This window comes from Oncorhynchus masou, chromosome 33, assembly GCF_036934945.1.
Source record: "Oncorhynchus masou masou isolate Uvic2021 chromosome 33, UVic_Omas_1.1, whole genome shotgun sequence".
Classification (NCBI taxonomy): Eukaryota; Metazoa; Chordata; class Actinopteri; order Salmoniformes; family Salmonidae; genus Oncorhynchus; species Oncorhynchus masou.
In genome coordinates, this window is record NC_088244.1 from 31,260,130 (window position 1) to 31,285,512 (window position 25,383).

The 25,383-nt window shown below is 42.1% G+C and overlaps 1 protein-coding gene across 3 annotated transcripts; it reads left to right on the forward strand.

The window, feature by feature from the left end:
* The first annotated feature begins 1,085 nt into the window (after positions 1-1,085).
* Positions 1,086-23,712, forward strand: LOC135528247 (trichohyalin-like). Of its 3 annotated transcripts, none has more exons than XM_064957200.1 (13): positions 1,086-1,181; positions 2,216-2,334; positions 9,579-9,641; positions 9,753-9,891; positions 10,764-10,857; positions 15,552-15,627; positions 16,569-18,035; positions 18,455-18,570; positions 18,689-18,772; positions 18,978-19,112; positions 20,693-20,781; positions 23,036-23,142; positions 23,236-23,712. In XM_064957200.1, exons 2-13 carry the CDS (start codon positions 2,286-2,288, stop codon positions 23,385-23,387), a joined length of 2,571 nt encoding a protein of 856 aa, XP_064813272.1. In that variant the 5' UTR covers positions 1,086-1,181; positions 2,216-2,285; the 3' UTR covers positions 23,388-23,712. The 3 variants fall into 3 exon arrangements, with proteins under 3 accessions (XP_064813272.1, XP_064813271.1, XP_064813270.1); XM_064957199.1 differs by lacking the exon at positions 1,086-1,181 and adding an exon at positions 1,188-1,581; XM_064957198.1 differs by lacking the exons at positions 1,086-1,181; positions 2,216-2,334 and adding an exon at positions 8,347-8,568.
* Positions 23,713-25,383: the final 1,671 nt, after the last annotated feature.

The window sequence follows — 25,383 nt, forward strand, 5'->3', positions numbered from 1 at the left end:
ATGAGGGTGACGGAAGCGACTGGTGACATTTACTTTACTGTTGGAAGGCCAAACAATTAGTTTGTTGGTGATTTACAGACTGTATAAGTCAATGGCCATCTAATTCATCTCAGTTCTATTGCCATTCAAAGAGCATGTTTTAATAAAGTCTATTTAGTTTTAAATTGGAATGATTGTGTCCCAGTGCAAAAGGCTCAGATGATGGTCTCAACTTTGACCTGAGGAATATTTAAGGACTTTGCAGCAACAGGACAAATTTAAAAGAGATTTAAAAGAGAAATGGCTTGAATGTTGTATAGAGTAGAGAGATCTACATCTATTAAGGAGTACAAACCCATATCCAGAGATGGCTGATGATTGTGTGAGAAACAGATGAGAAATGGTGGGAGGAAAGGCTGAGAAGAGGGTGTCACACACCACCAAAATAATTGTCTCCTTTATTTTCTATAAGGATATGGCACATGACCTGGTGCGATTCAAATGGAGGCTGGTAATAGCAAGGCTTATTTGTTAACATATTAATGGAGTAGCCTGGATACTATCAAATGCTAGACTATGGCCAATAGATCCCCTTGACACATTGTATTTATAAAGAATGCACATTCATGTTTGATGTATAACACTCCCCACACGTTGCTAAACAGTTCCCTAAATGTGGCAGTGTGGCTGACCTTTGACCTTGTCTGTTCCACAAACAACTCAGGCCACTCACTTGTCACCCATGTTGTCATCCCATGACCACAGTTTGTTGTCTTTAGATAGCACCAACAGACGGCATAAAATACCTCATTCAAATATGCATTGTTCAACTTTAATGCGTAAAAATATCATTCCTATTTTAAACTGTTAATTTGAACTTTGAATTAGAAGGGAACCCCTGTATCTTATAACTGGTGGCAACGTTTTTTTTGGACAATCACAGACAATTATTAAAACGATGTAGTGTTCAGTCCCAGCTACATACACAAGTCTGTATAATGCTAAAATAAAAATGATCTTGATAATAAGCGCCTATATAAATATTTACAAGTGCGTGCACGAGTTTGTGAGAGAGCACAGGTTAAAAAAAACGGGATCCCGCACGCTGTCTATACATGGCTGTTGTCTAGTGCTACGGTCCAAGCTATCTGGAATCCATGGGACTTGCAACCCCGTTGAGGTGAAAATGTAAAATGGTTAAGGTAAATGTTACGGTTAGGTAAGGGTTAAAGTTAGGAATTAAGGGTGAGAGGTTAAGGGCGTCCCAAGGATTCCTCCTGCCAGTGTTTAGTGCCACGAGCCAAACAACTTGCAGAGATAGTGTGCTAAGTTTGTCCCCGCTGGCTTCCCATCAAACTACCAGACTGACGGCTTTGTTTCCATTGATAAACTAAAAAGATAGTTGTATTAGGTCGAGACGCCTGGAATAGGTTTGCGAGACGTATCGGAGACTATGGCGAACATGAAAGGATAACTGCGGATAAAGTGTCTGGAAAATAAGGAACTTCGACAGAATCTCAAAGTTTATACTTCACTGTCATGTTTATTGTTGAATGCGCTTTTGTGTGCGCGAAAAAACGATATTCAGGGCTGCGGATACAGGTAGGCTACAGCTTTAGGTTTTGTTTGTTTAGGTTGGGAATGTTTTTAGCGATTGATTGATGAGCTTGACAGACACGCATTAAACCATTGTTGATGTTTTTATTAATTTGACAAAGAGCACATTGTCTGTGTCGCCATTATCATAATAAAAATGCCATTACAATTTTGTACACTACCTTTGGAATGGAATTGGGTCCATCTCGTAACGATCCTGCTGTAGAAAGCCTTTGCATTTAGGTGCGCGTTTCTCGACCTTTTCACTATTGTTCAGTAGAGTGTAAGTATTACATGTGTAACAGTGTTAAACGTTACAATATTGTCTCGAGTTTAGACTTTACCTAACAACCATAACAGCTTATGTCAGTCAACAACCTTCACAATAGTACTTGAATGTTTAACATAAACATAGGAGAGTCTATAGGAATGATGTAATGTGTGCTTCTACTGTAGTCGTCTGTCCAAAGAAACACCTGTAAAGCAAAAATTAAGCTTTGAGGACTATGAAAGTCAACTGCTTGACGTGCCTACTGTGAAGTGTGTTGTCTCCTGTAAGAGTTACTACGGCAGATCATTGTTGAACCTTTTTTTATGATACTGGACTCACTTATCTTTATGATATATCCATCATTCCCAGGGTCTTGCTGTACTGATACTGCTGTGGGCAGCACTGAGGACAATGAGACTGTGACTGGCCTCCTGCAGCCATGACAGAGCTGGAGATTGACCAGTCCCACCTGCCACGGGTCCAGGAAGGCAAGTAGAGAACTACACTCACTGGCCATGTCAATAGGGGTGTGTGGAAGTAAAGGTGAAACACTTCAGGCCAGGCTACATATGCCCTGACCATACCACCTCGCCCTCACTTCAAATAATGGGCCAATGTCTGTGACTTTGGATTACTGTGAAAAAAAGAGGGGAAAAAAGCCAGACCCTCATTATGTAGAACTCCTGAGGGATTTCATGAAGGGAGGTGGGTGTTTGTTAGCTACCCAGAAGCCTGTGTTTCAGTTGTGGCCTTGTCCTTCTCTGTCTTCCACCAGTAAGGGCTTTGCTTTTTGGCCATCTGGGATAAGAGGTGCTCGTGATGTCTTAGCAAGACAGGCAGGCAGGATTGTACGCTGTCAATGCCAAGGCTGCTTTGTAGCGAGTGGCCTGTGCCCTGAAGATAAGAGCCTGGAATGGGATGGCCATTCCAGAAAGCCCCCTCTCTCTCCCTCTTCCTCTCTCCTCTCTCCCCTCTCTCACTGCAGTTGAGGGTGGAGGATCGCCCCACTGGCTAGGTGCATATTAGATCTCTCCCACTGTATTGTTAAGCAAACTTCGCTTTTTTTTAACTTGCTACTATTTTGTTGGCACTTAATGCAGTACTGATACAAACTTACTGTTTTCAACCGATGGGTTTGTATTTTCTTACACTGTAATGACAGTAGTAGGTCATAGCTTTTTTTTTTTTTGCATTTCTGCATAAAAGCTAACTAATGAGCAGGACAGCAATAGATGTTGAGATAATTGCTCTTTCTGTACTTGTTTCCATTGACAATGGGCACAGTGTGTAAGAGAGCGTTTCCATGCTTTATTAAGCAGAGAACAGTGGACAAACAAAGCCCACTGTAGACTCTATTGCACCACTACACTACTTGCTAAAACAATAGCAGCAATCAAAGATGTTTGATCACTTTAAACTTTACCATCACAATACATTTTTACCAAAATGATTTGTCAGAATGCATTCATTGTTTTAGTTTGGTTTACTCAAAAGGGTTAAGTTATTTACTTTCCTACTGCTAGTTTGTCTTTTGCCTCCATTTCCTGAAGTGCTGTTCCCACTGTCCCAATTGTCCTTCCCAATTCTAGAAGTTCAGCCAAGTCAACTTGCTTTGTTTTCACTCCCCCCTTATCTGTTCCTGTTTTTTCTTCTCTGCTTTCCTGATATAGTCTGCCTCATCGGAGGAATGTAGCTCCCTAAGGAAGGCCCCCACCCCCCTCTGACCCCCATCCCAGTTACTTGTTTTCCACTATATAGCACAGCCAAAGTCGAAATTAGCTATACTTTAAAAATTCATGAAAACAAACTTGTGCTTTTTTGTTTTAATTTAAGGTTAGGTATACTGTTAGCAGTGTGGTCAGGTTTAAAATCACATTTTAAGGAGAGAAATTGTAGAAATGGACGAGGGGGGGTTATGACTTTGTGGCTGTGGCAACTAGTGACGACCCAGTTACTCTCTCTCCCAGTCCATACATCCCTCCCTCGCTTTTCCTCTCTGCTCTGTGACAGCTCTAGCCCACACTGATATTTACCGTACAGTGTCTGAGCACACAGGAGCTGATGGTCCCAACTCTAGTTAAAACATTCAAACTTATAGAGGGGGACGAAAGGCAGTGGTCTAAGGCACTGCATCGTCACTACAGTCCCTGGTTCGAATCCAGGCTGTATCACATCTGGCCGTGATTGGGAGCCCCATAGGGCAGCGCACAATTGGCCCAGCGTCGGCCAAGTTTGGTCTGGGTAGGCCATCATTGAAAATAAGAATTTGTTCTTAACTGACTTGCCTAGTTAAATAAAGGTAATTTATTGTTTATAAATAAATAAAAAGAGCAAGGCCTGGTTGCATAAAAAAATCAAGTTAATTTCCCTCAAAGTTTCCTTGACTTAAAGTCAGTTGCAGAAAACATTTAAAGGTGAATTTTCCCTTTAAATTAAGTAAAAAGGTTAAGGGTGCCCATGAGGTCCCTTAAGTGTGTCATTAATTATGGATATCAATGTAAACAATGTTTGTGGCACTGAGTATTGATTTCTTCTGCCCTGTTTTCAAAAGGAAAACGTATACCAGCATGCTAGCTGCTTTGCTAAACAATGGAAGGTGCACAATCCATGGCTACAAAGCTAGCTACTGTAGCTACCTACTCTGTAAGTTACTGTGACATGCTAGAAATGAAAAGAAACAAGTTGAGGAGAAAACAACATTTCTTTTAGTAACTTTTTATCTTCATTTTGCGATCTCCCAAAATAAAAGCATTCTCATTGAGACATTCATTCAGTAAATCTGGTCATCTCCATGGTAACCATAGACTCTTTCTGCCATACATGCCTTTTAAACTACTGTAAAATCCCTTAAATTATGCAATTACCTCAGGAAATGTTTAAGGGTCTCTGTGCAACACCCTTAAGAGAAACACTAAAGATGTTTTATGCAACTGGGCCCAGGAAGGGAACGGTGGTGAGGTGGGGGGTGATTTGGCCTAAAATAGAACCCCTTTCCACTTTCTCCCACTCTCCCTCTTCTTTTGTCAACCAGCCACTTCACATCCACAGGCCAAGTGGCTGGGGAGATAAAAGCCAAGTGTGTTTCACCAGTGGCTTCCTCTCACTTTTGGTTGGTTGGACAGATTTGCACTTTACTCATTGTTTTAACACCAGTCATTTTCCTAGTGCATGATTGACATCCCTGGTGGAGGAAGATTCATGATAAGGGAGGTTGTTTTTTACCCAGAGGTCGTAAAGGTCATGGCTTCCTGCTTCTGACTCTTCATTTTACTCTTCAACATTTTACTGACTCTTCCTCTGGAGAGGCTGTATCAGCAGACTTTGGAAAACAGCTACTGTCTGGAACCCTCATCAACCTGTTTCTCTCTTCTTCAAATGTTGGATCTATCAGAAACCCTGGATGTCTTCCCCCTGACTCCCTCATGCTTGACAATTTGATACCGTGGTAACCCCTACCCACCAATTTGTCCTTCCTTCAAGTGCCACTACCAATTCCACCTGATCTCTTACTCCCTATCCTCTTACGAAACATGCTTTATAAGTCAGTGCCTTTGTAAAGAAGCTTAACATCCCCTCCCCTGTAAGATAATGTAAACAACATATTTCTGCTGAATCTATTCTCCTCGCTCTGTTTTTGTTGTCACCACAGACTACTCCCTCCCAGCCCTGTCATGCAGTGTGCCCCTCCCCATCCACACCCCTAGATGTGGAACTTGAGCATAGTTTAAGTGTTGAATGAGTTCCAGAAAACAAGTTGGTTAACACACCTACCCAGGAAGCCCGCCAGTCATTTCCACCTCCACTGCTCTAGGGCCTGAGGGAACTGAGTTGAGCTGTCACTGCCTTCTGTTTAGCATGATGCTTTTGGATTCAAATAATGTATTTCAAGATGGATGCACTTTTTCCTCGTGTGTCCCATCAATATAATTCTGAGTGAGTTGAGGCCTGGAAAAAGACTTCAACTCCTGAGCTGTCCTGATTCCAAGCCAGATTAGGGACTAATCCTACTCCTTCCATGGCACAATGGGCAGTCTGGACACAAGGGCGGCTGGTCGATCAAGTTAGTGGTAAAGTCTCTCTAGCCATATGGCAGGTGTGTGTTGTCTGTCTGGATGAGGGTTAATGCTGGGCTTAAACTCTGAATGCTGGCCAGACTTAGACTGGCATTCCTCCACAGTGATCGTGAAACTTAATGTGTGTCGGCTTAGTGTCAGAGAGAGTGGTCACCTTTGACCTACAGTGTTGTTGAGCACTTTTACATGCTGCCTTCAAAAAGACTACGGCCGGTATTCAATCTGATTATGCTTTGTCGGCAATGCACGTTTTAAAGGCAATTTTCACGGCGAATGCTGCAGATGTCGGTGCAATCGGAAATGATCTTTTTAAATAAAGCAAGATCTAATTGAATCCCGGCCTAAATTGACCGACTAGAAACGTCATTCTTTGTTGTGGAGCATGGTTTGAGCATGGTATGAAAGGCCCAGGGTCGTGGGCATCCTCCCTTCCCTGTTTACAGAACAAGAAAAAAGGGAGACATCCTCGATTTGACTGAACTTGGGCTGCTTGTGTAAACCCAAAATGTAACATGGCATTATTAGAGCAGGGTGTAGTGCAGGTAACTACAGGGCAACATTTCCCTGCTACTACAGTTCACCAGAGAAATGGCGGCATCAGTCTTAACCTATTTTTAAAGGAGAGTTCGAGACAAGCTAGAGGGATACATGGAGACAGACAGAGACAGGGGTGTTGATCATTGACCGTTAACATGGGACTCTCCCAGTCGATGATGATGAGCGGGTGTTTTAATTGGAATTTCATAATCTGCTCAAAGAAATTACTCCTTTTCATGACATCTGTAGTGTAGGCTATTTGATGGGTGTGTGTGTTTGAAAAAAGGACTGTAAAAGCTCCGATAGACTGTCAGAACTGAGGAACAGGAGAACGTGACTGGCTATGGGGTGGAGCCATTTGTCTGTCAAGCATGTAGTGTTTATTTTGCCAGAGTGACTTGACCATGTCAGCCCCAGAGTTTTTTTTTGTTTTTTTACAAATACACACTGCTGGCAGATGTTTACTCTCCTTGGGCAACTGTAAACAACCCACTGGTCTATTAAAACTAGATCAAAGGAGGGGCAATACAGTGGTCATTTTTCTACCTAAAGTTTCAAATGTTGTGTTCCACTAAAACCATTACCAACAACCAGCCTCCTCGCTAAAGTTCTCCTCTGCAAATCTGGTATCCCTTTCTCTCTCTGTCTCTCTCTTTCCCTGTCCCTCTAACTTTCTGGTAGCTTATGGACTGGGGGGAATGGTTAACGATCTGGTTGTAATCTGATCTGGGGCATTACTATGTTCAGCAGGTGGCCAGTATATCTCAGTCACTGGGATGGGGGAGCTGTCGCTGTGTAACACTGCCGGGCCATAATGCAGCAGTTTGATTGAATTGGGGAGTCTTTACATGCTGCTGTGGGGGCCCCAACATGCACCTCCAGGGACCAGGCACTAAAGCTAGATCTGTACACACTGGCCTCTCCTCAGGAAGGACTCAGACATGCTGTTTAGGGCTGACCCCATTTAGCCGACTGGTCGATTGTTTGGTCGATAGGCTGCTGTTCGAGCAGTTGCAAAGAAAAAAGGAGGGGAATGGAAAAGGGGATACCTAGTCAGAGGTGTGGGGGGGCTGCCTTAATTGACATCCACGTCTTCGGCGCCCAGGGAACAGTGGGTCAACTGCCTTTCTCAGGGGCAGAACGAAAGATTAAAAAAATAAAAATAAAAACTTGGCACACCAGTAGTACCGTCTTCAATGTTTGTTTGGTTACGTCATTTCCTGTAACGCATTTTATTATTGTTAGTCTTACAATAATCATTGTCAGTGGACACATCGTTTACAGAGCGCACAGCCTAGGCTACACTTGTGAGAAACCAGGTTTGGTTCATTCTATTTACGAGTTGTCAATTTATTTGTTGTGTTTATTTATTGGAGCTTAGTGGTTAGAGCATTGGACTAGTAACCGAAAGGTTGCAAGATCGAATCCCCGAGCTGACTTGATAAATCTGTCTTTCTGCCCTTGAACAAGTCAGTTAACCCACTGTTCCTAGGCTATCATTTAAAATAAGAATTTTTTCTTAACTGACTTGCCTAGTTAAATAAAGGTAAAATACATTTGGTATTTTTATTAGGATCCCCATTAGCTGTTGCAAAAGCAGCAGCTACTCTTCCTGGGGTCCATTGGAGTTGTCTTTGTGGTAGACAGTATGTAAAAAGTTGTTTTATATACTGAACAAAAATAATAAATGCAACAATTATTTTTACTGAGTTACAGTTCATATAAGGAAATCAGTCAATTAAAATGAATTAGGCCCTAAACTATGGATTTCACATGCCTGGGCAGGGGCACACAGCTGTGGGTGTCTCTCGGAGGGCTTAGGCCAACCCGCTGGGGAGCCAGGCCCAGCCAATCAGAATGAGTTTTTCCCAACAAAAGGGCTTTATTACAGACAGATACTCCTCGGTTTCATCAGCTTTCTGGGTGGCTGGTCTCAGATGATCCTGCAGGTGAAGAAGACTGATGTGGAGGTCCTGGGCTGGTGTGGTGACACATTGTCAACGGTTGAGAGGCCGGTTGGACATACTGCTAACTTCTCTAAAACAACGTTGGAGGCGGCTTATGGTAGAGAAATTACATTTTCTGGCAACAGCTCTGGTGGACATGCTTGCGGTAATTATGCCAATTTCATGCTTCATTTAAAACTTGAGACATCTGGCATTGTGAGGTTGTGTCAGACAACACATTTGTATTGTTCCCACCACAACGTGCACCTGTGGAATGATTTATTTCACCTCATGAAACATGGGACCAACACTTTACATGTTGTGTTTTTCTATTTTTATTCAGTATGAATACACTTTACATATCTAAGAATTTAATATCTCTTGCATGTATTTTTGTTTCTTCACTATGTATTCTTTTTGGGTGCTTGTGTAAAAGAGTGAGCACACTGCCATGAGGCAAACCTTTTTAGTGTGTGGCTATAGGGAGGAGTGATGGTAGAGACAGAGGCCCAGACCCTACACACAGCACGCAACATTGTCAGGTCTGGCGTGGTCTGCTCTGGTGCACAGTTACACTGCAGCTGCTGGCACAATTCCAGACTCTGTGTTCCTCTGAGACTCGCTGGGCAGTCCTCCAGCTCCAGCCATGAAACTCATTTGACTCTGGCCATCACACTACAATAATAGACATACCCAAACACACAGGGAGTGCTTGTTTGTATAGCCTGTTTAGATGTAGTCTATGTAATGACTTGTACCCTTTCTGTTGGCCTCTTAGTACAACATGTGATTGGACCAGGCAGTGTAGGATGTCATGGGTGACTATTGATGTGGTCTGAGGGACTGCTGTGCCAAAAACGCAACTGCCCACTACATTGTCTCCTTCCAGCGCAATTCAGCACCAGTCAGGTCTTTTGTTACTGTACCACAGTGGCAGTTTCAGTGTTATGTTTCTTTCAGTATTGAATCTACTGTACATCGAAACATGGCATAGAGGTATTTGACGTCACTTGTCTTTCTCTCATTAAAGAACTCATATTTTTTCCCCCCAAAGATATGGTCACATTTTATGACATGGAAATAAAGTTCTTTTTTTGTAAAAATAAATGTTTTTTTTTGTTTTGTGATTTGAAATGTTAAAATGGCTTTTGACCAACTGCCATTTTCCCCCTTCAGTGTGCCATGTTTTTGCTGTCCTAGAGGATGGAGCGTTGGCACACAACCTACAGGAACAGGAAAGTAAGTACAACCATATCAATCCCAGTCCCTCACAGTAATCTGAGTCAGTTACAGTAGTAGTTGGTCCACTCTGTCTGTCTGCGTGTAACCCTGTGTTCCCCTCTGTGCCAGTTGAGCAGTACTACACTACCAACATGCAGAAGAACCAGCTGGTGCAGAATGATATCCGCATTGCCAAGAGGCTGCAGAATGAGGAGGAGGAACAGAGAGCTCAACACAGAGCCCTCCTGAGCCAGGCATCTAGACAACTGTAAGGGCACTGTGCTGATTTAAATAAATATTACTTACACACACACCTTCTCCACCTCATACTCTCGATGTGCATGCACACACACACACATTCTCCACCTCATACTCTCGATGTGTGCGCACACGCACACACACACACACACACACACACGTTTGTTTTTCTATCCCTGTGGGGACCAAAACATTTATTCCCATTCAAAATACTATTTTCCCTAACTCCTAAATCTATCCCCTAACCCTAATTCAAACCCTAACCCCTAAGCCTAAAATAGCCTTTTTCCTTGTGGGGACTGGTGAAATGTCCCCAATTCTCTGAATTTTCCTTGTTTTACCATCCTTGTGAGGACTTCTGGTCCCTGCAAGGATACTGAACCACACACACACTACCTCTCCATATTACGTCTGTGCATTTATTGTACTTACCTACTTACCGGTATTCAAACTTTTCAGCGAGAACACCCTTTTTTTTTCTCTCCACCAGAATTTCTGGGGACCCTATGTTTTCATGACCCCACTCCAAATCTAATGACACAACCATAAAATATACACATTTCTAGTTTTACATCGACAAATAACCTTACATTCATTACATTTTAACCTCTTATCAAAATAAAATTGTTCCAACATGTTTTATTTTTGTAATGCATCTTTCTCAACAACTCCGAAAATAATTTGTGACCCTCTGCAGTTTGACCCGACTGATCTAGACGGTTTCCATAAACACTTCTTACATCATTTTAAAATGTGTACTCTGGCATAGTGTACATATGGCTTGCAGCATGTTGTACATACTATACTGTATATGAAACACAGGGTGGTCTGATCTCTCGGTAGTAATATTAGCCCTCTCCCATGTCCCCTCCGTGTACACAGTCAGGAGGAGGACTCTGAGTACGCCAGGATGATCCAGGAGGAGATCTTGAGATGTGCTGATGAGGAGGCTCAGAGAAGGGAGCAGGAGGACGAGGTAAACTGCAGATGCCTTCTGATTTGATTTGAGACTGGCGGTTCCTAGTGGTTCTCTACAATACTGATTGTGTACTCACTGCTCAGTAATCCAAGTGGATTTCCTCTAGCTTCCTGTATCTACTTCAGTTCTGTGGGGTCCAAATAGCTTGATATATAATGTGGCTCTGTAATGAATTAGGTCCCAGTGGAGCTGAATGCTGCTCTGGGCCCACTCAGATTTGAGCAGGGTCAAAGGCCACCAGAGAGACAACTTGTGCGCTTTTAGCGTGAATAACAAGTTGAACAGTTTCCTGGTAATTCACTCCAGATTATGCTCCATCCCTTTTACTGTCTCACTGAAGGATAGTATTATGACAAACAGGCTAGATGGATGAGGAGGCTTTATCTGTACCACTTTGTAAAATATTTTGTCTAAAATGGGTAAATGCCTTCAAAGTATTCACACCCCTTTACTTTTTCCACATTTTGTTGTTACAAAGTTGAATTAAAATGTATTTGATTGTTGACAAAAAATGACAATCTACTCAACGTATGTCAAAGTGAAAAATTCTAACATTTGTAAAAGATAATATTATGATAATATGATAAATAAAACACTGTTTTGATTAGGTATGTATTCAACCCCCTGAATCAGTACATGTTAGAATCACCTTTGGCAGCAATTACAGCCAAAGGTTTCTGGATAAGTCTCAAAGAGCTAGTGCTGAGCGATTTAACCAAAATTGTGTTTTTTGGAGAGGTTATTAATATGGGCAGGTTGGCACTCAAATGTCCCAGAAATATCACAAATGGGCCTTTTTGTTCGATAATGTCAATTTAGTTGCCGCGTTTTGATTTAAAAATACACCGGTTTCAACTCGCCCAACATGCTTACAAAGTATCTAATAATTTACCTGTAAACTTGGTCCAAACATTTCAAACAACATTCCTAATCCAACCTCCGGTACCCTAAAACGTTGATAAAATTTAAGACGGAGTAAACTGTTTCTAATACCGAATAAAAACAAGGTGAAGCGCGCATCAAAACAGTAGAGTCCACCTGGAGTGACACTTACAATGGATAGGACTACTTCATTTCTCAAAAGAGAAACATCAAACAATTTCTAAAGATTGACATCTAGTAGAAGCCATAGGAACTGTAGCCAGCTCATAATAAGGGTATCCCATAGAAAACAATTGGAAAATCCTATGACAATATTTAAAAAAAAACAATCCCTGGATGGTTTGTCCTCTGGGTTTTGCCTGCCATATCAGTTCTGTTATACTCAGACATTATATGAACCATTTTAGACAATCTTGTGTTTTCTATCCAACTCTACCAATTATATGCATATCCTAGCTTCTGGGCCTGAGTAACAGGCAGTTTACTTTGGGAACGCTTTTCATCCGGAGGTGAAAATACTGCCCTCTACCCAAGAGAGGTTAAACAACTAATTGACCGACATTGGAATTCAAGTAATTGAACCTTTTCATTTTGGGATTTTTTGAGGCCAGCACACTGGTTTTCTAGAGAGAAATCAAATCATTCACGAGAGAAAAGTCCAAAACTATAAGGGAAACATGGCAGAAGGAAGTTGTAGTTTTCATTAAGCAAATATTCAACCGAGTTCAGTGCAGAGACATGGTAATTAATTCAATGACCATGATTTCTGACTCGGACACAGATGGATACTCCTTTACGCATGCTACGTTTAGGTTAGATACATTCCTGTCCGCATGGGACAGGAATGTACACAATACGACGATGGAGACTTGATACCCATATAATGTAGTTTACATCATATGATGGCGCTTTTTGCGTCATATGATCCAAAAAGCATGATACGCAAATGATTCCTATATTTTTAAAATTTCATATCTTAATGTTATTGCTTACAAACAAAAGATTTGGGACCATGTCAACAATGGACTAATCAAATTTATTTATAAAGCCCTTTTGACATCAGCAGTGGGTGGAATTATCCTTTAACAATTACAAGCATACACATAACATGATGCAGCCACCACTGTGGTTGAAACTATGGAGAGTGGTACTCTTATGTGTTGTATTAGAATTTGTTGTCACATTAGTGTTATTTACCACTGTAAATCATAGGTATGAGTGGTTTGGGCTGGATTATCCCTTTTTAGATGAAGCTTAGATGCCTCACTCTCATAAAGGATCCTTGTTCAGAGTGAGTGAAGTCAGAGCAGACCGTGGGTGTGTCCATCATTCTAGGGGAAGGGTGGAAATCTTTTAGTGGCTTGGCCCAGGAACAGTAGTGTTGCTGTAAGTGGTGGTCTTTCATGTTGCCAGTCCTTTTTGTGTATACATATTCCAGTTACAAGGTTATTGCAAGTCCCCAAAAGACAGCAATTTGTTAATTTTAATGAATTCTTTAAAGACTTGATGTCTAAAGGTCAATGTCTTTGCTCGTCTGTAGAATCACTTGACTAAGCTTAGTCTTTACTCCATGGATTTAATAGTGCTAAATCACTTTCAGAAGCCTCGGTGTTGGCTAATTATAATGATGAGCAAACACACTCCAAGCAAATTCACCTTTATGGAAGATTGGCTGATGTTGTGTGTTGATTAAATATTAGTATCCCCGCTGACTGTTTAATTGCACAGCAGAACAGAAGGCACCAGGCGGTGCAGTCAGTCTAAATGCCAGATCCCCATGGCACTTCCTGAGCTAACCTGCCATGTCAAGCTGCTAATTGTCTGCTGAGGCTGGCAGCGCTGAGCTGGCAAAGTGCTCTGTGACTCAAGCGAGAAGAACAGTGCTTTGTGCTCGTATGGTCTTTCTTAACACTTCACTTGTGTCATTAGAGATGTTGAACTGAGAACCCTCTAAACCTGCAGCGCTTGATCTACAAGTGGTGTCGAGAGGTTATACTGACAGGGATTGTTGTCCTTTTTTGCAGACATAAAAAAAATCTCTCAAAATGCATAAACTTTTGTTTGTTTCCTATGGTGTAGCTTAGACGTTACTTTACATAATCAGTGTTGAGTCTGTTGTGCCCACCATCGGTGGAGACACAACATGCTCTTGAATACAGGTGTCACCTAGAGACAGAAATCACCGTAATTTGCAAATAAATTCATTAAAAATCCTACAATGTGATTTTCTGGATTTTTTTTTTCTCATTTTGTCGGTCATAGTTGAAGTGTACCTATGATGAAAATTACAGGCCTCATCTTTTTAAGTGGGAGAACTTGCACAATTGGTGGCTGACTAAATACTTTTTTGCCCCACTGTAATTTTATACAGGGCTTCTTCATTACAATGGATAGATGATGTCTGTCTTACAGGAGGGCTCTGGGGATAAAGGCATAGCCCAGGTCTCTGGAGGTCTATTAGAGCTGCTCTTGTACAGGGTGTCTCTGGCATGACCAGTTGACAAGGCGTTGGGTGAAAGTGAAGCAGTCCTCTTAGCACTTTTTCCAGACCAGAGCCCAGTCTCTGCTTGCCCAGCAGGCAGGGGGAGATGAAAGGTTGGTCTGTCTCTGGTCTGCTGGTCTGGTCTATTTATTTTCCATTGAGTCATCCCCCAGGCCTTCCTGAAATAACCAGCCTCGCCAAGCCACCAGGAGCCTGGTCCTAGATCTATTTGTGTCTTCTTGCCACATCGACCATAAGAGTAGGTAAGACGGCACAAACTGAACTGGGACCATGCTAACCCAGAGTTGGTTTTGTGCTGAGCGGCCAATGTGGACCTGCCCAATTTCACTCATAATGGAGAAAAGTGACCTACTGTGACTCTGCATTCAACACTTCCTCTGTCGACAAATGCCTTTCTAATGCAGGCCACCCAGACTCTCTCTATACAATGACAGCGGCTAGCCCTCAGTGTTTATCATGCTGCAGGTTTCCACCCATGATAATAAATACTGTTTAGTTGTAGTGCTCTCATTTCCACAGAACAAGGCAAAGATACATTTGTGTTGTTCTGTGGAGTTCATGTTTTGTCATTTACTGTTTGTTTGCGTTAACCCCCTGAACCACCAGACTGAGTCATGGACCATTGTGGTCCTTGTTTGTACTTAGAGTATACTTCTTGGTATTGTTCTTAATCTGTGTCATAATCGTACACTTGTAGCCATGTTGTTCTGTGGATGCTTCACATCACTCACCATTCATTCTGATTTCTTTGAAGATTCTGTCCTTAACTGCTCGTGCTTGCTTTACCATCTTGAGTAATTGCTTCGGTCTTTGTACGGTGATTGTGGGCAATATTATACTGACACCTTGTGGTGCTAATCTGTACTGTACATATTAATGACCTCCTTCATGGGCAGGAAACAGGGAAATCAGTGGAAAGGGTTTTTGAATGAAGGCTAGATGGGTGGAAGCTAAATAGGAAGCACAGTCGTTGATGCCAACATTTGCCCGCGTACTGGCAGAGGGCCTGGTTAACCTCACCCGTAATACTTGGCTGACATTTTTGACTCCGTATGGCAACTGAGTGTGTGAAGAGTCTGTTCTGCTCTGAATTGACCTCAAATCACTCTTATGTACTTTGATATTTGATACCTGCTGAAGACATTTGTTTCTATAATCTCAAAACTATTCATTTTATTGACATGTGTTGACTGAATTTATTGTTACAGTTCTGGTCCCATGGATGAAACGATAGACACAGGCGTTTTGCAACATCTGTTAAACATGTGTATGTGACCATTGACATTTGGTAACATTGTTTCCACAGGAAATGGCTAAACGCATCCAGGAAGAGGAGGGGCTGAGGGTCAGAGAGAGGAGTAGGCAGGAGAGCCTCAGTGACGGTACGGCCACACTTTGTTTATCTTGTATAAGGGAATCAACTGATACTGTCACTTTCCAAATATTGCTAACCATTCCAATAATGTCTTCTCTAACGGTGTACTTAATGTGTAAAAGGCTCCTGTGTTGACAAGGCCACTTGTTTTAGGGTTCCTTTTTATCTTTCTGTGGCTTCTTCTATTTCTGAAATCATGTCTAAATGATTGATTGCTTTGGTTTGAATCATACTTTGGGTGGTGCCTGTTATTCTGACCTTTCCTGATAATTCTGTTACTTCTCAATGATTTTTTTCAAAGCCATGATTGGGGTGCGTGCTGTTTTCTTTTATGATCACAACGAGGACCAAATATGACACTGAGGAACTTGAAATCTTAATAAACTAAATAAACCCCATTGTTTCTAATTTCAAATGCTGAAAGTGACGAACCATCAAGCCCTCCACACCTGGATCATTGTGACCGCGTTGTAGGTGTAGATCATAGATGCTGTGTGGTAAAGTCTAACGCTTGCATGGGGAGGCTGGGCCCTAATCTAACGCTGCTTTGCTCTGCATCCTTGACTGCTGTCATTCCCATCTGCATCCACTTGACCCCACAGGTCTCCTGGCAGCATAGATGGTCAGCCTTATCCCTTTGGCAATCACTCAGCTATAGCTATCTCCTTAATAACATGGACCATGGCACTGTATGTGTTGTTTTGTCTGTCAAGCTTGTATTTGAATGTGCACTTATAGCTAAATAATCTTATGATTATTTAATGACATGCTTCTGTTGGGCCCAATAGGGTTAAGACGTGTTTAAAAAAAAGTGCATTTAATTTAGCATGGCTCCTTGTATTTTCACATGCAGCCCAAGTCTGTCTTGCACCATTTACTGCACCTGCACTACATGTAAAACACAAACACTCACTCATTCACCTGCTTTTGTGTTTGGCTTGACTAAAGACAGTGCCAGCGTCCCTGCCTCGCCTTGCCCACACCAGCCTGCTCTCAGCACCAGCCCCATACATGGAGAAGAGCTGCACCATCAACCTGCTACCAGCAGGTGGCAGGGTTCTATCTCTAACACACAGCCACAGTCAGACTCTACAGTTGCGCCTCTGTCTGAGCCCTACAGGACAGCAGGACAGAATAACAGAACTCTATTATCACATGATAGACACATGGATCCCCGTAGACGCATCAGAAATGACCTCCAATGCCCTCCACCTGACTATCTGAGTGATGAAGGCTCAGAGCACACAGACACTGTTTTCCCTGAACACCTCCCTCCATCCCGGCCGTGTAGACAGGAGAAACGTCTCAACAATGCCCCTAGTGGTTACAGGACTCCTGTGCACCAGCCACAAGAGAGAAGCAGCGGGAGTCTCAGCCGCCATAACCGCTTCAGAGAGGACCATAGCAAGGTTTGGGAGAGGGGCAGAGGAGAGAGGGAAGAAAGGGGGAGTCTGCAGGGCAGGGATGGGATTTGGGACAGGAATCCCAGGGTAGCTCGTGATTGGGGTTATGACAGGGACCCCAGGTCAGAGGATGGCAGGGAGCGGCACTACAGAGGAAGAACTAGTGACCCTGCCAGAAGGGTGCAGGATAGAGACCGAGATGAGGTCAGAAGGAGCTGGACCCACAGAGAGGCCAGCGACAAGAAACAAGTCCGCTTCCAGGACGACACCAGCAGACGCTGTCATAGTTACCATGGCGACAGCAGGCGGGCAGGAAATGTCTGGGAGCTGATTGCCCATGACTTAAGAGAGCGGGGTGTGGCCTTGAGGCAAAGCTTCAACGGGGGGTCACGGTCACAGCGGGCAAGGGGTAAGGGCAGAGACAGCCAGGTGCATGATGGGGGAAATACCATCGCCTGTAACAACTCTCAACCACAGAGGGCTTTTCAAATGGCCATCTGCAACAGGCCCAGTTACCATGGAGATGTCAGGGAAAGGAGTGCCTCACAAAGAGAAAGCCTCTGTCACCGTGGTCATGAAGGGGAGAGAGAAAAAATCCATGAAAACCTGACCATAGAGGAGGCTAGTGGGACTGAGGTCTATGATGAACACTGTAGAGATGATAGGCTGTTCAGTAGAGAGGGGAGGAGTAGTGGGACTGAGGTCTATGATGAACACTGTAGAGATGATAGGCTGTTCAGCAGAGAGAGAGAGGGGAGGAGTAGTGGAGACCCCAGAAACAAGGTCAGCTCAGGTGGGGACCAGGCGAGGGAGGAGGGCAGGGGCGACAGGCACTACCATAGCGAGTGCAGGGTGAAGAGTGAGAGTGAACACCAGCATGAGGAGGATAAGCAGTACCACTCCGAGGAGGAGGAGAGACCCCCACCCTCACAGAAAGTCTCCCAGCGCAGCCAAAGCTTCTGCAGCAGAGGGCCCTCCATCAGGGCCAGATCCAAGCACACCCACAGAGCAGGTAACACCCAGAGCTGCAGGTACCTCAGTGCTCTGAACAGGCAGACCTGCAGGGAGGCAGCTACTATACTATCCCTTTTGATTAAGGGTATTTTTTCAAAAGTGTGATATTTCCTCTGTAGTATTGTTGGTCATTCTGATGGTCTGGGAAATATCTTAACCTGGATTTCCTTTATTCAGAGAACAGCTGCTCTTCTTCAACCCCTCTCCAGCCTTCATCTTCTTTGTCCTCATCTTTTGAAATGATCTAACAGCATGTGCTGTATCGTTTCTTTCCTCTAATTACATGTCTGTCTTCATCTTCACAGGGTCTGTTATTTATATACCTATATACCTTTTATCATACCACATCACAGCATCACTCCCATAACACCCCTTATTTCTCTAAATCTTCGTGAACCCAAGTCTCTCCTCCCACAGGAGCCGCACTGCAGCCGGAGAAAGGGGCGTGTCTGGACCTGGGGGAGCTGCAGCAGGTGCTGCTGGATGAGGAGCTGGCCAGGAGGCTGCAGGAGGAGGAGAAGCTGCTGAGGAGGGTAAGGGACAGGAAGGATACCACACCTACAGTGCCACCTGCTGGCTGTACTTTCAGCTCCCCGGAATACTACTATGTTGCTGAGTGTTAACCATTCTTCTCTGGTGTTGTCATTGCAGAGCCTTCCAGCCCGTCCCTCCCACTATCAATGCGATTCCTATCCAGCGGGAGACTTCAGAGTGGCACAAGTGGCCCAGGATGAGGTAAGATGTTGTTTTGGAGGTACAGCAGTAAATATAATGATTTAGTCAGTTTCTTTAAGGGAGTCTCAAGTTTGTATGAACTTTTTATCACCCAAGCTCACTAGTAATCAGATAAATCATAGGCTTAGCAAAACCATTAGAAAATGCTGCCTTCAAAGCCGAAGGTGTGATTATGACACTTTGTGGTCACTGTGTCCTCTGTCAGGAAATCGCCCGCTTCATGCAGAAGCAGGAAATGAAGTCAAAGCGTTGTTCACGTGACCTTGATGGCCCGGAGTCACAGCGTGAACCGCATGACCTGGCTGACCCCTATGACAGGAGAACTGCCGGAGAGAGACGGGTAGCTGCTGCGTTTTTTTGGGGGGGGGGTTTCAATCGCTTTGTGGTGCCATTTTCACGTGTGTGTGTGGTGAATTTAACACTTGTTAATATGAGACTGCTGCGTTACAAGTATTTATTGTGCATTCATTTTGAAGACCTCTTTCACCATTGATCCAAAATACAGTTGAAGTTGGAAGTTTACATACACTTAGGTTGGAGTCATTAAAACTCGATTTTCAACCACTCCACAAATTTCTTGTTAATGAACTGTAGTTTTGGCAAGTCGGTTAGGACCTCTACTTTGTGCAGGAGACAAGTCATTGTCCAACAATTACTTATAATTCACTGTATCACAATTCCAGTGGGTCAGAAGTTTACATACACTATGTTGACTGTGCCTTTAAACAGCTTGGAAAATTCCAGGAAATTATGTCATAGCTTTAGAAGCTTCTGATAGGCTAATTGACATCATTTGAGAAAATTGGAGGGGTAAACTTCCGACTTCCACTGTATAAGATTATAAGAACATTGCTTTAATCGTCACCAACTTAATGATATCTTCTCAATGTAGTTATTTTAACAACCAGTTAATCCATTAGCAATAAATGCAAGATGCATGTTTCAAAACTGCCCCTTTTTGAATGTAATATGCTACAGTACATTAGGCAATGCACTACCTGTTGAAATTGACTGACCACGTTTCCATTTCTCCCATGTTTGATCAAAGGTGTGTGTGATCATTGAAGACATCGTTCGTAATCATGATGCAAAAAATACAAGTGGTGTTCTGAAATAAGTGCCTAAGCACGTTTTCACCCACTGGGTGGATACCCTACTAATATTACAGTACTGCATTGGCCAATGCAATTTTAGTAAAGCATGTTGGACACGTGTTTAGAGGATGCATTTGTTACATACAGTGCCTTCGGAAAGTATTCAGACCCCTTGACTTCTATATTTTTGTTTCGTTACAGCCTTATAATTGTTAAAAATGTAAAGAAAATTGATTTTTTTTTAAATACTACAATCTACGTACCCCATAATAACAAAGCTAAAACAGGTTTTTACAAATGTTTAGAAATATATTAATACTTCACAAATATCCATTTTCATTATGTGTAGTAGACAAACCAGTTTACAATCTATAGGTTTACCAAACCGTTAATCCGACTGCTCTTAATTGATAATCACTTAAGTCCTAGTGAAATGTATTTTTAACAAATGTGAAGAGGATCCTATCAAAAGTAATGTGAGCATTGCATTATGGAAGAATTACTTTATGAACATGTATTGCAATGTGAAACATGTGTTTCTAGATTAAACTGATTTTAAGTTTAGTGAAAAAGTGACTATGATGAGGATGTTATACTTAGTCAATTGAAAATGTGCTTAGTTTTAAAATGCATGCCTTTTTGATCTGTTTTGAGTTTAATACGAAGTTGTGAAAATGTACCACACCAAAGCGATTGGGGGAAGAATAAAACAAACTGTAATGAGCCATTGCCTACGTAGTGTTAACTATTGACACTACTTTTGAAGTGTCTGTCTTGTTGTTTTGAAATGTGTTCAATAGGAATATTGTTTATAATTACTGTCCAGATGCAGCGGGTGAGACTGGGCTCAGATGACCTTCCATCTCGTACTGAAGACTGCTCTCCTGACTATCAGGCCCCTAGACCCACAACCCAGTGAGTCACTGTGTGTATAACACTGGGAAACCCCAGGCTGGAAGTGCCCTCCTCAGAACCTGACTGATTTATCATTTGCTGAAGAAGTATGGGGCTTTTGAAAAAGTAATTGCTAGAGATAAAAAAATACATTCAATTTAAAGTTCTTGTTTTTCAACCAACAAAACACATTCCACATTCAGATGTGACCGACTTAAAATAATAATATTTTATATATATATATATATATATATATATATAATTTTAAAAAATACAAAAATCTGTTATATAATAATTTTAAAAAATATAAAACTTGCAGGAGCACTATCACGGTACTTATTAGCTATTTCCAGCCTTAGCTGAGACGACCAGCAATTAAATAGTTTTTAGATTTTACAGCACCTTACACAACATATCTGCTAATTTCCCTAATCACCCCATTCACTCTGTCCAATTTGAATATAGTTGTGTAGTAGAGACCAGAGTCTATGAAATTTGGGCTGTTCTTGCAGAGGTCATACGTGTGCTTTTCAAGAGGAAGAAAGTCAACAATCTGGTCAATCCACATTTTAAATGTAGGAGGGGTATTGGAGGCCCACAATGGAAGAATACATTTATTAGCAACGTATGTAATAGTCATAAGCAAATGCTGGGCATTAAGAAGATAAATACACGGGTCATATCAAACTGTACATCTATTTTCTGTGCAGCAGATTTTGGCAATCTCTCTACAGCTCCAAAATACATGCATATAGGTTCTACTTTCAGAGGTACATCTTTTACAGTTAGGAGAAATGTCTGTTTTCATTCTATGGAGTCTTAAAGGAGTGTAATAATAACATTTGTACAAAAATGTGTAATTGGATCATTTTTACATTGGTAGAGGCGCAGTATACCCTGTTGCAAACCTCCGCCCATAACTCATCACTGATAGTCAGACCAAGGTCCTTTTCCCAGATTATTTTCAAAGGAGTAAAGGAGGAGCCTCCTTTCTCAGAAAGGAGTCTATAGATGTAAGATATTTTGCCTTTAATGGATTGTGCCGTGACAAGAAGGGTTTCAACTTCATTCAACTGAGCTCTCAACCTCCTCTTGGAAGTAAATGAGGAAATTACATGTTTAATTTGAAGATGTATAGAAAAAGGGATCTTGGCACATTGAATTCACTGCAGAGCTCTTGAAAGGATTTCAGTGTAGTGGTTTTCTGATGAAATAGGTTTGAAAAGGTCCTGATTCCTAGAGTATGCCAAAGATTAAAGTTGGCATCCCTCAGGGCTTTTGGCAAGTCTGGGTTGCCTACTATAGGCGAGTGAGAACATATTTAGGAGGAAATGCCCAGGTATTTCTGACAGTCCCTCCACGTTAGTAGGGTGCTGTAAATCACAAAGGTTTTGGCTATGTTGCCCACTTCACTAAAGTTATTAATGAATATAATTAAGGGGCAATGAACCACAGGGTTGGGCTTCTATCTGAATCCATGTTGACTCTTGTCTGTCTGTGATCCATGTTAGCATGTTGCGGATTTGGGCAGACCAGTAGTACAATTGAAGGAAGGGAAGGGCAAGACCACCCTGAGATTCAGGTTTCAATAGTGGAGAACTTGATCCTAGATTTTTTTTTTTATTGCCCCATATAAATTTGTTGATGCTTTGGTTAGTTGTTTTGAAAAAGGAAACTGGGAGATAGCATGGGAGCATCTGAAATAAATAGCTCAGTTTAGGGAGGATGTTCATACGGATGACATTAATTCTTCCTACTAAGCTAATTGGGAGGGAGATCCAGGAGTGGAATAATTTTCCTTGAAAAGGCTATTCAGATCTGGTGTTATGAAGATCCCAAGGTATTGAAACCCCTGTGTCTTCCATTGGAAAGGACATAGTGTTTTCATAGAGCTGGTGAGTGTAATATTGAGAGGGCAGACAGTGGATTTGTTCAAATTGAACTTATAACCTGAACTTGCAATACTGAGCAATTGTGTCTAAAATGGGAGGGATTTCTCAGGGTTGGATATGTAGAGCAAGACATCATCCGCGTAAAGCTAAATCTTGTGCTGCAGGCCGCCTGCAGAAACACCCATAATAATTGGATTGCTCCTTATCAACTCTGCCAGAGGCTCCGCCCCCAACAAGTAGAGCAGGGGAGACAGCGAGTACCCTTGACCTGTGCCCCGATTGCTCGAGGTTTTGATATCCATTGAGTGGGCTGCAATCATGTCGTGGTAGATTTGGCTATGAAAGTAGTTCTATATTTCAACCAACTACTCATATCTTTCCAGATCACAACAGCCAATCAGAATCAGAAACATTGCAGAGGAACTGGACCCAACTTTCAAGGCCAGTAGACAAGGCAAGGAGGGCATCAGAGCAGGACCGACAATCTCTGGTAGGAATAACAACACCGCGGATCATCTCATCATAACATGTAGCTTATAATGTAGAGGTAATGAACAGTTCTAAAACATCCTGTTCCTTATAGGCACATCCTCCTGCCAGTCTCATCCCACTCCTCACTCCGGCTTCCATGATTTTATGGAGGAGCCAGCGTTCATCCCGCCCACCAAGAGGCAAAGCAACAAATCTGTATGCGCCAAATCCAAAGAGAAGAAGGAGAACTGTAAGCAGCAGTGATGTCAGTCTGAGACCATGGGCCCAGGAGTATAACCTCACATTACTTTACCTGACTGCAAGAGGATTTAAAGAATTATATTTAGTTATCCCAACTAGCACTTTAACCAGTTTAAAAAAAATTTGGATTTTGTTTTTGTTAAAAGGACTGGTCCAGATACTTTATTTTCACGTTTAAGTAGTGAGTGCATACATTTTTGTACTTTTTCTTACTGGGTTCATATAACTCAATACTATTCAAAGGGAAGAATTATACACTGAACAAAAATATAAATGCAACGTGAAGTGTTGGTTTCATGAGCTGAAATAAAAGATCTCAGAAATGTTCCATACGCACAAAAAGTGTATTGCTCTCAAATGTTGTGCACACATTTGTTTACATCCCTGTTAGTGAGCATTTTATCCTTTGCCAAGATAATCCATCCACAAGACAGGCTTGACATATCAAGAGGCTGATTAAACAGCATGGCGCTGAAGAGTATTTCTGTGTGTAATAAAGCCCTTTTGTGGGGAAAAACTCATTCTGATTTTACCTTTATTTAACCAGGCAAGTCAGTTAAGAACAAATTCTTATTTTCAATGACGGCCTAGGAACACAAGTGTATTGCTCTCAAATGTTGTTCTCAAATGTTGTTAACTGCCTTTTCAGGGGCAGAACGACAGATTTGTACCATGTCAGCTCAGGGATTCGAACTTGCAACCTTTCGGCTACTAGTCCAACGCTCTAACCACTAGGCTATGCTGCCGCCCCTGATTGGCTGTGCCTGGCTCCCCAGTGGGTGGCTCCACCCATGTATGCACCCCTGCCCAGTCATGTGAAATCTATAGATTAGGGCCTAATGAATTTATTTCAGTTGACTGATTTCCCTATATGAACTGTAACTCAGGAGAATATTTGAAATTGTGGCATTTATATCTTTGTTCAGTATAGTTGGCCTTGCCTATTCATATTTGCCTTCTGTGTTGATGAGAGAATGTTAATATCAATCAGTTTTATTGTTTGACTTTTTTTTTTTCTTATTTAGTATTAAGGGGAGATCTGAGTAACACTCCAAATCACATGGCAACACATCTTAAACCCTGTTTTAGGGATGCTATCCCCTCTTGATATCTGTCTGAGAAAGACCTGAGGGGATCTTTGAGAACAGACTTATCATGTAATTCACATCTAAAGTGTCAATAAGTTTCCCAAATGACTGGGAAATAGAATTGTCACTGTGTGAATCCAGTATTTCCTCAATGGGCTGTCTCAGCCTAGGCTTGTCAAGTCATACATTTATGACCTGGAATCTCCTTACTGTGCTGGAGTCATCCTCTAACTCCAAATATTCAGTGTTTACAGTTAGGCCTGTTTGTGAACTCTTAAGTTATGCTGAATGACAGGTCACGGCACACCGAGCATACTGCTGATACGACGTTACTCCACCTTCTCCCATGAACCCAAATTTTACATTGAGTAGTTATGTAAGTGCAACTACTGAACTGCATCCTTCCTCAATCTAGTTTTCCCAACAACTCTCTGCTTCTGATCATTTTGCACCACTCAAACTGTCAATTGAGTACAGAGTTCCATACTCTACATTTTCATTCCTTTTATTTAAACATGCTTTTTTGTATATACAGTAATACAGCAACTACATGTTAGACAAATCACTACTAGAACTGTTTTCTTTATAGCACTGGGATCAGTGCTCTGATGGGTTTCTCTGAAGTGTTTCTGAATAAAATGAACACCCATGAAACCAACTGATCTTAATTCCTCTTAGAGAAGCTGATGCTGACAAGAGGAATGTGCTGCAGTAAATGTAGCTGATCTTGTATTTTGTCAAGGTCATCAATAGGTTATATTGATGTAAATTACAATTTTACATTTGTCATTTAGCAGAAACACTTATCCAGAGTGACTTAGTCGCGAGTGCATTCACTTGCAAGCGCCATGCTCTACCAACTAAGCCACGCAGGGCACATTTCCTGCCAAGATCTTTATGGTAAGATGGAA

What these genes read in the sequence shown, in the direction of transcription:
- LOC135528247 (XM_064957198.1), top strand. Translation starts at nt 8,394, where the DNA reads ATGATCCTGCAGGTGAAGAAGACTGATGTGGAGGTCCTGGGCTGGTGT. An exon ending in GCAGGAGAGCCTCAGTGACG is followed by an intron (nt 15,628 to 16,568) that starts GTACGGCCACAC and finishes GCTTGACTAAAG; the next exon opens with ACAGTGCCAGCGTCCCTGCC. An exon ending in CAAGCACACCCACAGAGCAG is followed by an intron (nt 18,036 to 18,454) that starts GTAACACCCAGA and finishes CTCCTCCCACAG; the next exon opens with GAGCCGCACTGCAGCCGGAG.